The following is a 14,723-nucleotide window of genomic DNA, read 5'->3' as shown; positions in this document are numbered from 1 at the left end:
GGGCACAGAACTGAAAAACAAAGTGTGGGGTTGCTGTTTTTGCTATAGATATGCTAAGAAAATGTGAATAGAATAAAGATATTATCTCCTCTTCCTACCTTACCCCCCCCCCCTCCTCAGCTTCTAAAGAATCAGGGAAGGAGGCTGAATGCAAAAAATGGCATTTGTAGTGAACTGGGGTGTGCAGAAAAGGCGTATTTGATGTAGCGCTGTTATGGGGAAGGAAATTTCTTTTTTTCCAAAATTCACTTTTTTAGATATAACCATTGATTCTTCTTATACTCTCCCCCCCCCCCCCCTTTGAAAAGATGGATTTCGCTCTCATTTCTCTTTGCAAGTTTTATTTCTAACAAAGAGAGCTTTGATTTTTGAAAGCTTATACCTTGAAAACCTTGTGGATCTCGAAGTGCTACTGGACTCAAATCTAGCCGCTCGGTTCTCTTTGGTTTCTTTTCCAATGCATCCTTTTGTAACTTTTGCCCTTGCCGTTGTTTTTGTGTTACATGCCACAAGGTGGCCCTTAAGCAGGAGAGCAGGGAAGACATCGCTTGCCTCTGAGCATCTACAGAGTGAAATTCTGACATTTTGTTCAGACTCCCTTCCTGACCCCTCCTCACTTTGAATTTTGATCAAAACTGAATTGATTAGAACCAGATTTAGAACATTCTTAAAGAGGCAGAAGGGAGAGGGATTGCTGAACTTCAAGGAGAAGTAAAGAACATTAACAATGTAAAAAAAAAAAAAAAAAACTAGCAATGCTAATATGATTAAAGTAATGGCACACTGGACCACATTGATTATCATGGCTGTGCCAGGTCTAGGACAATGTGATGTAGTGGTTAAGAGTGTCAGACTAGTATTTAGGAGGCACAGGTTCGAATCCCCATGGGTCACAGAAGCTCTCTGGGTGACTTTGGGCAAGTCACGCTCCCTCATCCTAACCAGCCTCACAGGGTTGTTGTGGGGACAAAACGAAGGAGAGGAGAATGCTGTAAGCCACTTTGGGAAGGAATACAGGACATAAATAAATTGTAATGGTTTGTTTTCCTTCTGTTTGTAGGCCCTGGGGCTTCTTCCTCCGCTGTCACAGCTCCTGTGATTGTAATACCGCCGGTCAATACTAGCGTGGTAGCCGGAAGCAGTGAAGTCGTTCTGGAATGTGTAGCCAATGGCAGGTAATGTTTAAAAAAAAAAAACCTCCCCAAAATGAGAATTCTTTGTAAAGAACATCATGCCCAACTGAAGGAGGAGGAAGGGACAAGCATATATAATTCCAAGTGGCAAGACACAGGATGGAGTCCAGCAGCACTGGTTCCACTGGGCACTCTACATGCACTAGTTTTGTGGGTCTTGGGAAAATCCCCCCCCACACACACACACACAGATACCCCTTCAATTTCTACTGCAGAGATTCTCTGGTTTGACATCAGACCTTTTGTTGTTGTTCTTGTTTTTGCTGTTTATTCCCCCACCTTTGGAAACCATGGAGAATGGGAGCATTTTTTTCGAGGCTTGTAGAATTGGACTCCCAGGTCCAATGTTTTTGAAACTTGGGGGATTCTTTTGAGGAGAGGCATCAGAAGCTATGCTGAAAATGTGGTGCCTCTGCTTCAAAAAAACAGCCTCTCCAGACCTCTGGATGCCTCCAGATAGAGTCTCCATTGACTATAATGGTCCCATAGGGTATAATGGAGCCAGAAATATTTGGGATTTCCCCCATTTTTTTGAGGGGGGGGAGGTTTCAATATAGCTGAAAAATCCTAAATTTTTGTGTGCATGAATCCAGGTAGCATGAATGTTTTACTTATTGCCATGAATACAGTAGTTGGTGTGGAAAGGGAGTGCTGTCGTGGAAGAGATAAACATCTGAAACGTTCAGGGAACGCTAGGAAAGCCAATTAGATTGTCTTTTACCTGGGAAAGAAACCAAAGCGAGTCCTATTTGCAAACCTGAGCTATAATAAAAGCACCAACGTACAGCTGAGACCCACTGTCATGGTTTATTTCCAACTCCCCCCTTTACTGAGTCCAACCACATAATTAGTGCTTTAAAAGCTCCATTGCTATAACAATTAGAGATGCCTGTTAGAGGGCACTCTAGCCGTCCCCTTGCTTTCGAAGCATGGCTGTTTTAAATCTCCAGACCTGCACCTGGATTTATTTCTAAGCATCCGACGTTCAATATGCCCGCAGCCCTGCTGGAAGAGTTAGGTGAGTCATATGTTCAGGGTGTTATTACTGCAGATAACATAATTCACAGTAATAATTGGCGTGACTTTTACCCTCACAGGCCTATGGAGAAATTAAGCATAGCCTGGAAGAAAAATGGAGTCAAAATAACCAGCGGAGTTAGCAGTTTTGGGAGACGCCTCACCATCGCCAACCCAACCTCCGCTGACATTGGGATGTACGTCTGCGAGGCGCAGCTGAGAGAGAGCCCGGCAGAGCCAGAGAGAGCGAAAGCTTTCCTGTCTATCCTGGGTAATGCTTGCTTTATTTCACTTTGCAAAAACTGTGCCTTGAGCGGAAGTAACAATAGGAAAGAGGGATGAAGACGTTAATATTTCGCTGACCTCGCAGCTGCACCTCTCCCTGGTGAATGGAACAAAAGAGGTGAGCTAGGGTTATCGCTGAAATTAATTCAGCTGCTCCCTCTTTGTTGACTGGGAATTCATCAAGGAAATTCTTTTCCCCTTTAACGTTGATGTTATACTGAATACAATGCAAATCTTGAAATGTGATCATGGAAACAAAAGAAACGTTGCAGGTAAAATAGTGATGAAGGTGCTTGTCGTGACTTGGTTTTGAGCAGTATTTTAAAGCGTTGAAAAACTACCAGCTCGTTCCTGGAGGAACTTTTGGGAAAGTATTGGCATATCACATGCAATACGCCCTCTAAGCTGTGGAGTCTTGTGAGCAAAAATTCTACATTTTGAGCTCTTGGCATTAAAGTTGCGAGCCATTGCATAAATTAGTTTGCTCTGGGGTCCTTTTTCCTGAGCTAAGACAAAAATGTGTGAGCGGGAGGCTAAAAAAACTGTGAGCTAGCTCACACTAACTCAGCTTAGAGGAGCACTGGTCGCCTATCTGATTCTGAACTCGGCCTCAGAGTAAGGATCAAAAAATCTGATCAGTGGAGCCGGTACAGAAATGGGAAATGTTTCTCTAGGCCTATGGGAATTCTCAGGTTTACAGGAAAAAGCCTGAAAATAACAAATAAACAAACTCTGGAAGGTGGGCTTAAAAAACCCAAATGAAGAAGCGATCAATATGCAAGCAAAACAATCACAACAAAATAGGGTTGCCAATCCCCAGGTGGGGGCAGGAGAGCCCCTGGTTTGGAGGCCCTCCCCCCACTTCAGGGTTATCAGAAAGCGGGGGGAGGGGAGGGAAATATCTTCCGGGAATTCCGTTATTCCCTAGGGAGATTTATTCCCATAGAAAATCATGGAGAATTGATCCATGGCTATCTGGGGCTCTGGGGGGGCTGTTATTTGGGGGTAGAGGCACCAAATTTTCAGCATAGCATCTAGTGCCTCTCCCCAAAATACCTTCCAAGTTTCAAAAAGATTGGACCAGGGGGTCCAATTCTATGAGCCCCAAAAGAAGGTGCCCCTACATTATTTTCTATGGAAGGAAGGAATTGAAAAGGTGTGTCGTCCTTTTAAATGTGATGGCCAGAACTCCCCTTGGAGTTCAATTATGCTTGTCGCAGCCTTGATCTTGGTTCCACCCCTAATGTCTCCTGGCTCCACCCCCAAAGTCCCCAGATATTTCTTGAATTGGACTTGGCAACCCTACAAAAAAAATCACTAAAATTTTTGAGGAAAGGATGCCAAACACGATCATGCAAGTGTTGTATCCAGGCCTCAGATTCAGCAGGAGCTCACAGGAGCACAGCCCTTGAACCTTTCTGAACCTTTCCACCTCTTCCTCCTGAGAGTTCCACCTCCTTGTCCATTGACTAGTATGTGCAGCTACATAACAATCCTTGGATGAGCTCCACCACCTATTTTTCTACAAAGTGACTCCTGGTTGTATCTCACTGGCAACTTGTCCAGAGGTAGCTTAGAGAAGAAAGTATGCAAGGCACCCTTTCATCTTCAAGCCCCCCTGCTCCAGTGGTTTACTGGCCAGGAGGGAAGGGAAGGCCCTGGAGCAGAAACCAACTTCCTTTCCCGAGCCCAGCAGCCCTCATCACCTTATTTTTGAGAGGAGTCTTGAGCTATGAGTTGTGTCATGAATGTGTTCTGCCCCAGGCCGCCACTCATCACAGTGGGCAACAGACTGGGGAGCTAGAATGGGATGTCAAGTACCCTACAAGTCATCACCTTCTACTTGCAAACACTAGTTGGCCCCTTAAGGGAACTTTTTGGAGTATTGAGCCGGAAAGTCATACAAGCCACTTCCTATTGTCATACATTTTGTGCAGTGCTTGGAGCATGATGTTTTGACATCTGAGAGCCAGTTTGGTGTAGTGGTTAAGTGTGCGGACTCTCATCTGGGAGAACTGGGTTTGATCCCCCACTCCTCCACATGCACCTGCTGATGTGACCTTGGGTCAGTCACAAGTACTGACAGAGTTGTTCCTCTCAAGCAGTTTCTGTCAGAGCTCTCTCAGTTCTACTTACTTTACAGGGTGTCTGTTGTGGGGAAGGGAAAGGAGATTATAAATCGCTACTCTCTTCATCTTCTTCATTCTTGCAGATGGTCTTTTAATGAGAAAATGTGTCTCTGGGGTGTCCTATTGCTGGCTATTAACCATGAATCATGAATGGGATTTCTGGGTTCAGAGGAAAATGTGTTTGTAGGGGAGGGTTTTTGTCTGTGAGTCCTGCTTTGGGGTTCTCCTCAGGCAGTTGGCTGACCACTGTTGGAAGCAGGATGCTGGACTAGCTGAAACATTGGCCTGATGCAGCAGATCTACTCTTCTGTTCTTATGAGTCTTAGCATTTCTTTGGAAAGTGACCAAGAAGCCCTGGACAGACATCCACATTGGTTTTGCTAGCTCTCTTCCTATGTAAAAATGTTCTAGTGGTGGACTCTGGCCACATTGATGGGCCTTCTGATAGCACCAGGTTCTTTGCCACTGTGTGACACAGAGTGTTGGACTGGATGGGCCATTGGCCTGATCCAGCATGGCTTCTCTTATGTGACATGGAGTGTTGGAATGGATGGGCCATTGGCCTGATCCAGCATGGCTTCTCTTATGTTCTTATGTGACAGAGAGTGTTGGACTGGATGAGTCATTGGCCTGATGCAACATGGCTTCTCTTATGTTCTTCTGTAACACAAAGTGTTGGACTGGATGGGCCGTTGGCCTGATGCAACATGGCTTCTCTTATGTTCTTCTGTGACACAGAGTGTTGAACTAGATGGGCCACTGGCCTGATCCAACATGGCTTCTCTTATGTTCTTATGTGACACAGAGTGTTGGACTGGATGGACCATTGGCCTGATCCAACATGGCTTCTCTTATGTTCTTATGTGACATGGAGTGTTGGACTGGATGGGCGAGCTGGTTTGGTGTAGTGGTTAAGTGTGCGGACTCTTATCTGGGAGAACCGGGTTTGATTCCCCACTCCTCCACTTGCATCTACTAGCATGGCCTTGGGTCAGCCATAGCTCTGGCAGAGGTTGTCCTTGAAAGGGCAGCTGCTGTGAGAGCCCTCTCCAGCCCCACCCACCTCACAGGGTGACTGTTGTGGGGGAGGAAGGTAAAGGAGATTGTGAGCCGCTCTGAGACTCTTCGAAGTGGAGGGCGGGATATAAATCCAATATCTTCTTCTTCTTCTTCATTAGCCTGATCCAACATGGTTTGTCTGATATTCTTATGTCTGGGGCAGTGATGCTCTGTATTCTTGGTGCTGGGGGGCAACAGTGGGAGGGCTTCTGGAGTTCTGGCCCTGTTGATGGACCTCCTGAGGGCATGAGGGCTTTGGCCATTGTGTGACACAGAGTGATGGACTGGATGGACCCCTGGCGCGATCCAACATGTCTTCTCTTATGTTCTTATGACTCATACTCAAAATGGCTTTAAGTAACCAATTTACCATCTGTAACACGGACTGCTGCCTTAACAGCTTCTTCTTTCAATTGCTTGCAACTCGTTTGAGGCACTGGTATGGGCTATCATGTTTGTAGATGGTCATGGAATCATAAGCATGATGTTTCAGTTTTGCATATATTGTACAATAAATAATGGTGAAATGTCTTTCCTTTCATCCAAAGCTTCTTTTTATCAATTTGGGCATAGTAGAAGAAGATGAAGAAGATATTGGATTTATATCCCGCCCTCCACTCTGAAGAGTCTCAGAGCGGCTCACAATCTCCTTTACCTTCCTCCCCCACAACAGACACCCTGTGAGGTGGGTGGGGCTGGAGAGGGCTCTCACAGCAGCTGCCCTTTCAAGGACAACCTTTGCCAGAGCTATGGCTGACCCAAGGCCATGCCGGCAGGTGCAAGTGGAGGGGTGGGGAATCAAACCTGGTTCTCCCAGATAAGAGTCCAGACACTTAACCACTACACCAAACTGGCTCAGTTGAGGTCATTGCTTTTCCTCAACATCAAAATAACCAGTGAGTTCCAACTTCAAAAGATAATGCATCCCAAATAACAAGGAGGGGGAAATAATACCAGAAGCTTCAAATGGGTATTTATACAGGCAAGGACTTTGTAAGTGTCTGGCCACTGGATTGCAGCAGGGGTCATTTTGTAGAAAAATAGGCGGTGGAGCTCATTTATATAACTCATTAGCATATGCGGCCCCCCACCAGCCAAAAGCAACCCGATGCAAGAAAGGAGAGCCCTGGGCGAGTGAGGCCTGCTTGGGCTGGCTAGAGATCCAGCCAGCCCAAGCAGGCTTTGCTCACCTGGGGCTCTCTTGGGCCACCCCCCCCCCAGTCAAAAGCCACCCGTTACCCAAAATCACATAAGAAGTGGAGAAAGGGTGGCGTGGGCTTCTCCAGAGGTTAATGAGGGCTGCTGGGGGTGCTCAGTATTGGGGAAGACTTTTAAAGGCTTCCAAATCTTTAGAGAGTAAGCTGTGGAGCTCCCGTTTTTCCCCAAGATGCCTTTATTTTGTAGGGGAAAGTATATGCATCTCGAGCACTGGTTCTTGATGGTGTCAACTAGTCCTTCCCCAGAAGGCTTTTTGGAAAGAGACGAAGGGAGGCAGCCTCTGTTCCACTGATCCACTCTTTGCCACAGATTCCACTGATCTCAGTGATTTGCAGAGCCGGCCCTAGACTATCTGGCACCCTGGGCAAGCCTAGCTTTTGGTGCCCCCCCCCCCCGACGACATCCCCAAGTCACATGGGGGAGCGCCCAGTTTGGCACCCCCGTGAAGGCTGGCACCCTCGGCAATTGCCTAGTTTGTCTAGTGGCAGGGGCCTAGGGAATATTCAGGGAGGTGGCTGAATAAAGCCTACCCTGCCCTCCCAACTGCCGGTATTCCAAGGAGGTCTCCCATCCAAGGACTTGCCAGAGTCAACCCTGCTCAGCTTCCGAGATCGGGCTTGCCTGGGCTACCCAAGTCAGGGCTTGATTATAATCAGGTCTTTTGAAAAAACGTAGGAAAGTCAAGCCATAGGGTTTTTTTTTTTCTCCTTTGCAAAATTGGTTCCCCTTTTATTCATGGTCCTCTTTTATTATAGAACTTACTAGGTGAACTTTGGTTTTAGTTTTTATTATTATTTTAAATACGTTTCTTGCTTCCTTGCATTCGGTGACCTCCCATGTTCTTTTCTTTGAAAGAGCAGGGGCACGTGTCGCGTATTTATGATTCTGATTTAAGTCCCTTTTTTTATTCCCCACCATTTTATTATGACGGATTTAATTTTGCAGCGGTGCCACAAACGCTTGCCTACTGCAGTATTTCAGGCCCTGTTTCTGCCCATGCAGATGGTCTATCAGCAGAGCTCGGATAAAACAGAAAATACCCTGAACGCTAGGGAAGCATCTTAAAAGTTCCAATGACACCTTTGATGAGTTGCCTGCACACTTGGATTTTTGGATGTTTTATTTATGTCTTGCATCTAATCTGTAAGGGTCGGGGGTAAATGACGTACAGAAGAATGCTTGAGATACGAGCGAGGGGATAAAAGAAAACAGTAACAATTTGGATGCTTTTATTACGGCGTTTGTGGAACCCAGCCACAGTGGGCTGCGAGCATCTACTCTGCGTGTCAGCTCTGCGTGCTGTATTTTGTTGCTTATGGATTTGTGCTAAAGCAGGCGGGGGGCAGAAAAAGAAGCTAACAGAGTAGTTGATAACTCAAAAGGTAGAGCGCTCCATAATGGAACAGAGCCACTTCTCAATTAGCGAGGGGACAGATTTGAGGGGTGGTGGTGGTGTTGATGAGAATCCAAAAGGATAGAAAGTTCCCCTCACAAGGGGATGTTTCCCCTTCAGCTTCCTTGAAGGTGTTTCCTTCCTCGCCTACATTATTAAAATCCGTTTTAGTAGCACTTTAGAACTTGATTATGCCGGCCCATTTGTGCACATAAAATATTTGCAGAGTACTCCCCTAGACAATGCGCAGGTCTGACACTTTGTGGCAGGAAGCAGAAAGAAGTTTTTTTTAGCAATCTTGCTTTGCACAGAGGTGCATCATATCAGCGGTTCCCAGGCTTTTTAGTATAGCAAGTCCGAATTTACGTGGCCTAGTGGCCCATCCCAAGCTAGTCAAAGATACTGTTACCAGGGTCAGATCTCAGTTTCTGAAATGCAAAAGAGAGCAATGGAAACAGCAGGTGCAGCCTTTGGGGAGGGCTGGACTGTGACCCAGTTGCGGAGGCTTCGCGATCCGCTTTTGGGTCCTAACCCACAGGTTGGGAAACATTCCATTATATCCAGGGGCTGTTTATATTTTTAAAACTTTGTTCAGGTCCTTTCAAATTGTTGTCTATTTGGGGTCATTAATGCATCCTGAACAACATTTAAACTGGTTTCCATTTTGGGGGGGGTGGGGGGCGGGAACCTCACCTGAAAGTCTTTTTGGGTCTCAGAATATATATTTGTACACTGTCTTAAGTTACGGAGAAGTGGCACAGGCCTTATTGCCAGGGATGTCACAAAGGAAGGAGTTAAACAGAAAATGAGATGATTTAGCCATAGTTAGACATCATCTTCTGAAGTACAGAAGATGATGTCTAACCTTTCACTGTTGCCCCCCAAGCACCAAAAAGACAGCATCACTGCCTCAAACATAAGGCCATAACTGAATCCATATTGGAGCAGGCCAATGGCCCATCCAACCCAACACTATGTGACACACAGTGACCAAAGCCCAGGTGCTATCAGGAGGTCCCCCAGAAGAGTCAGAACTCCAGAAATTCTTCCACTGTCTCAATTTCATTAAGCAACATGATGCCCAGTAGCATATATTGACCTTTTGGTGATGTACAGTAACCAGTTCAACCATTCCAGCTCATAACCTCTTTCTTGCACTACATGTGCCATGCTCATGTAGAGCCTTAGAAACATTAAATGTCATCTTTTGATTTCAGTGTACATGTAGCTGCTTTACATGTAGTCAGCCCACTGGTCGGTCAAGGATAGTCTTGTCTACACTGGCTGGCAGCAGCTCTCCAGGGTCTCAAGTCAAGGTCTTTCACATCACCTTCTACCTGATCCTTTTAACTGGGGATGCTGGGGATTGAACCTGGGACCTTCTGCATACCAAGCAGATGCTTTACCACTGAGCCACGGCCTCTTCTTAAAACAAAAGACTCTCTTGCACGCACATACCCACACATCAGTCCGCTCCAGCCATATGTGCCAGAAGCTCCCATACTTAGTGAGTTGCACCAGTGATGCATCAAGAGGCCCAACGATCCTTATTGTTACTCACCTGTAACTGCACTGCAATTTCCTGGCAAGGGTGGCCGAAACGTCCCACGAATGTCTTCATATAATTCCAGGAAAGATAAACCGAGGTGGTTCCAAACCCTGCTTTTTATTAGCTGCAGTTATAATCTTTAAAGGGTAGCTCGTTCCTGATCTTGCACGGCACTGGCATGGCGAAGATTTGCTACAGATTAGATAAGACCATGTTTGCTCTACTCTAGCCATCTGAAGATTAAATGCTGCTATCGTGCTCATTTGAAAACAGGAGGACTAATTTTTAAACAACCCCTCCCCTCCACCCGCAGGCCCTTTAATGCAATGATTCTAAATAGCTATTTTTGTCCTGCCATTTTAGTGGGAGTAGATGAAACCCTGCCACTTCATAAAATGAACAACTGTGCTTTTTAAAGCCAAGGCCGCGGCTGAATATAAAAAGCAGGACAAAGGGGGGGGGGGCGGGGAGAAGAAAAATGCCCAGATACAAAGACATCAGGGCAAGGTAGCCTTGTGGGAGAAGGCAGCCAAGCAAGGCCGTAATGCTTCATTGCCGTTGACCACTTGGCAGGGACAATGACGTGGAGGGAACAGTGACAAACAGCACGGTGGAGAATTCCCCTTTCCCGACTCTCTAAAAAAAGTGTCATTGCTACCGAGAGGCTCTCTGCCCTTTCATTTTGGAGAATATTTTATTAAACTTTTGCCTTGGAACACAAAGATAGTTTGGAATGTCTGTATAAAGGGGGAGAAGCTGGTAACAATGATAGCTACAATAGAGAAAAAACAGAAGGAAGAAGAGAGGGTGCCCACCTGTTTCATTTTTGAGGTGCCGGAAAGAAGACTCAGTAGCACTGACAGGGGCGTACGCCAACCAAAAGGGTTAGCAGATGTGCCCTCTTAAAAAAGATTGTCCCTGCAGGTATTCTGGGTGTAGTATTTCTCTGTAATACTTCTCATTGGACTCAGGGGTGAAATTCTAACAGGAACTCCTTTGCCTATTAGGCCACACTCCGCTGATGTAGCCAGTCCTCCAAGAGCTTACAGAAAAGAACCTTGTAAGCTCTTGGTGGATTGACTACATCAGGGGGTGTGGCCTAATATGCAAAGGCGCTCCTGCTAGAATTCCACCCCTGATTGTACTATCTTCACTGAACTGAGGAGGACTATTAAGGCTCCAAGTCTCCTCTAAGTTTACACCTCAGTGGGTGAAAATGGAAGTGACTGCTCTTCAGCTGAGTAACTTGCCTGGCTGCAGATGATGAACATATATGAAACTGCCTTATACTGAATCAGACCCTGGGTCCATCAAAGTCAGCATTGTCTACTCAGACTGGCAGCGGCTCTCCAGGGTCTCCAGCTGAGGTTCTTCACGTCTCCTTGCCTGGACCCTTTTTAGCAGGAGATGCCAGGGATTGAACCTGGGACCTTCTGCTTACCAAGCAGATGCTCTACCACTGAGCCACCCTCTCCCCCAGCTCACCACTATGGCTCACCACTATGATGACGCGATGCATGGAAGACTAAAATGAGAGCTCTGCTAGTGTGCCCAGTTGGTTTTCATGCATTTGTCATTTTTTGTGGGTTTTTGTTATAGTTGTTAACGGCAGAATCAGAGCAAATCAATAGGTTTTCCGCTGAATTCCGTTGCATTCATCCCTGACCCAGCTCCTTTTTGCGTGCAGTTTGTATCAGGACCCACCAGGGTCAGACTGCTTGGAAGATGAATAGGTGGCACTAAAGACCACCCTGGGGGAAGATGCCCAGCAGTACTGGGCAGGATCCAGAAGCCCTGCGCTACAAGGTCTTAACTGGGGTGCCTGCTGCTGAGGTCATAGCTTGAGAAGATGCTGCAGACTCAGCAAACACTGGGGCAGCTGCCCTGTAGGGCCAGACCTCAGACAATCAGCACTCCAAGCTCGTTGGTTAAGCTGGATGTATACAGTCCCTTGCAGGAATGGGACTCTACCAAGCCCCAGCTGGTGGAAGCTGAGGTCCAGATGTGGCCTCTCTCCCTCTCAAGGTATTTAAGCTCTAGGTAGGAAACAGGCCAATTCATAGAGGCTGTTAGACTTGCAGCCTTGGGCCTAGTAAATCCCAGACCAGGGGTGGCCAAACTGTGGCTCAAGAGCCACATGTGGCTTTTTCACATATATCGTGTGGCTCTCAAAGTCTTGACCTTCCCGCCAGCTGGCTTGGAAGGCATTTATTTCTTTAAATCACTTCCTCAAGCCAAGGCACTGGAGAATGCATTTAAAGTTTTTTTCTTTCAACCTCTCCTTCCTTCCTCCCTCCCTTCTTGCAGCTCTCAAACATGTGACGTAGGGCTGCTAAGCCCCCGGTCCGGATGGGGAATCCCCCGCCCCAGAGGTTCCCAACCCTCCCTCTGCGTCACTGGCGCGATGATGTCACCCGGAAGTGACATCAACAAAACGGTGGGCCACTCTAGGCGTTTCTGAGAAAATTATGGTTTTCCCAGACGCTCTAGCCATCGGGGAGGTAAAACTCTATGGTACAATGTCCCCCGCTGGGGCTTCAACAGGGCAACCCTACTCTTACGTTAAGCAAGTTTGGACACCCCTGTCCCAGACTATGGCCTAAACCCGTTGCTGTCCTGCAAAGTAGACCCCAGCTTCCACCACTTTTGTGGTCCCTTGCTCAGGGGGAGTCTGTAGCCTGCTCCAGGACTCAGTCACTAAAGGAAGAACTATGTTAATGCAGACAGGAGAACCTGTTCTGTTCAGGATCATCTTCAGTTGCTGAGAAAACTGCTTGCAGGAGAGTGGAGTGCCTTTATCTACCATGACTAGGTTTGCTGTTCACATTAGAGTTGGGGTAGGGGAGGGGCCTTAGCTTTCTTGGACGGTTATTTTTAAGCTGCAAGAAAATATAATTTGGCTGTTTGCTAGGTCCTCCCCTGTGCAAGCACCAGTCGTTTTCAACTCTGGGGTGACGCTGGTTTCACGTTTTCACGGCAGACTTTTTACAAGGTGGTTTGCCATTGCCTTCCCCAGTCACCTACACTTTCCCTCCAGCAAGCTGGGTGCTCATTTGACCGACCTCAGAAGGATGGAAGGCTGAGTCAATCTTGAGCCGGCTGCCTGAAAACCCAGCTTCCACCAGGGTTTGAACTCAGGTCGTGAGCAGAGCTTAGAACTACAGTACTGCAGCTTTAACGCTCTGCACCATGGGGCTCTTGTTTGCTAGGTATTTGAGTGCTTATTGTGAATTCCAGGATGCAACATTAGGCAGCAAATAAGGCCTGCTTGAATTGGTAGATATTCCATGTGCCTTGTAGAGTTTTATTTTAGCAGCTTGTGTCCTCTGGGTAGAAGCATACAGTACATTCCAAATTGCGCTGTCTTTCATTGCACCCCTCTAACATCTTGTAGCTGAAACAAATGGAGGTTTTCATTTTTAAAGAAATGTAGAATGTCTCGTATAAGATATGTTCTTTGACAGTACAATTTATGATACTTGGTGCATCCCACAAATTTCTTCCGTGTTCAGTCTGGTTCTTCCAAGTACCTGTACTGACGTTTGATTTTGTTACCTTAGGGGCATTCAGAAGACCTATGCCCGGGGTGTCGAGCTCATTTGTTATGAGGGCCGGATCTGACATACGAGATCTTGCTGGGCCGGCACAACCAGCTATGTTGGGCTGGGCCATGTGTGTATCTATTTAAGATTAGGTAGCAGAGATAAAACTTTGTAGACAAACATGACTAAACATTTTTTTTTAAAGACTTAAAACATGCTTAAAACATTAGCACTTCTTAGTCTCACAGCCAATGGCCACATTCAATAAATCTTTTCTACTTGTTGGTCTTACATGTGCTTTCTTTGTATTTCTCCCACGGGATCCAGGGAACTGGGCAAAGGAAGCCCTGGCTCTTTCCCTCCTTCCCCAGGGGACCAGGAAGGGGAGGAGCCTCAGCCAGTGGAGAAAATCGAGGTTTTGCTCTGTAGCTCCTGTACAATTGGGCAAATCTGGCAAAGCAAGTTGAGATGCAGAAGGAAGCAAGAGAGAGGGAGAAGGAAGCAGATAAGAGCCAGTTGCTTAGGGGTGTGATAGGAGCCCTCCAGGGGCCTGATTTGGCCCCTGGGCTGCATGTTTGACACCCTTGACCTTTAAAATCTTCCCCAATGTAGTGAGAAAATGCTGTGCGTTCAAATTGGTTTCTCTTTGAATACACTTACCTGAATCACAGTTTGAACTTGAACTGGAAGAGGGCAAGGAAAAAATCAGTTGGCTAGTTCACAGTAAGGAATCCACTCATTCAAAATCGGTCGCTGGTCATCAGGAGGCACGTTGAGGCAGCCTTGAACCATGAAGAAATGCATTTGAATAAATAATCCTGGCTCGAAACACAGCTTGGTCCAGGGAACATCATTTTTTCCCTTTGACCTTCACTTGGGAACCTATGGTGTCATAAAGCGGAAATGCAGGAATGAGTCATATGGTCAGTGTCTTTGATCACCCTTTGGGCAGAAGCCGTGTTAAATCCAAGCAGCATGAGCGTGGACCTCGTTTTTTAAAAAAGCGTCGCTATTAAGGAGACGCGAGAGAACTCATATATAAAGATAATACAGAGGACTGCCCTTTGCTGGAAGCTGAGATGAACTGTAACTTACCAATAAGGGTCATAGGCCTGCAGCTTTGGATTTAGGAAAAGGTCTACAGTTATATATAGAATGGCCATTTTTGAATGTGGACAAAATATTCTGTAGAACTCGAGTCTCACACCCTTTGTCAGAGAAATGAACTTCTGTGCTATTGGCCTTATCGTCTGTGCTTTTGAGTAAAACAGGAGGAGCATTTTGGCCTGGAATCCACAAACCTGTTTCCTGACACATCCAGAGCCATAATGTCTCTGT

General features: G+C 46.4%; 1 protein-coding gene across 1 annotated transcript in view; it reads left to right on the top strand.

Moving 5' to 3' along the window:
• Positions 1–14,723, top strand: part of SDK1 (sidekick cell adhesion molecule 1) — a 936,924-nt gene that overhangs the window by 552,292 nt on the left and 369,909 nt on the right. The window contains exons 8-9 of the mRNA XM_060260466.1: positions 1,091–1,175; positions 2,291–2,481. Coding sequence (XP_060116449.1) covers positions 1,091–1,175; positions 2,291–2,481 — 276 coding nt within the window. The remainder of the gene's footprint in view (positions 1–1,090; positions 1,176–2,290; positions 2,482–14,723) is intronic.

This window comes from Heteronotia binoei, chromosome 20 (genome assembly GCF_032191835.1).
Source record: "Heteronotia binoei isolate CCM8104 ecotype False Entrance Well chromosome 20, APGP_CSIRO_Hbin_v1, whole genome shotgun sequence".
NCBI lineage: Eukaryota > Metazoa > Chordata > Lepidosauria > Squamata > Gekkonidae > Heteronotia > Heteronotia binoei.
The sequence above is the reverse complement of the archived record's forward strand: the minus strand, read 5'-3'. Positions and strand labels throughout refer to the sequence as shown.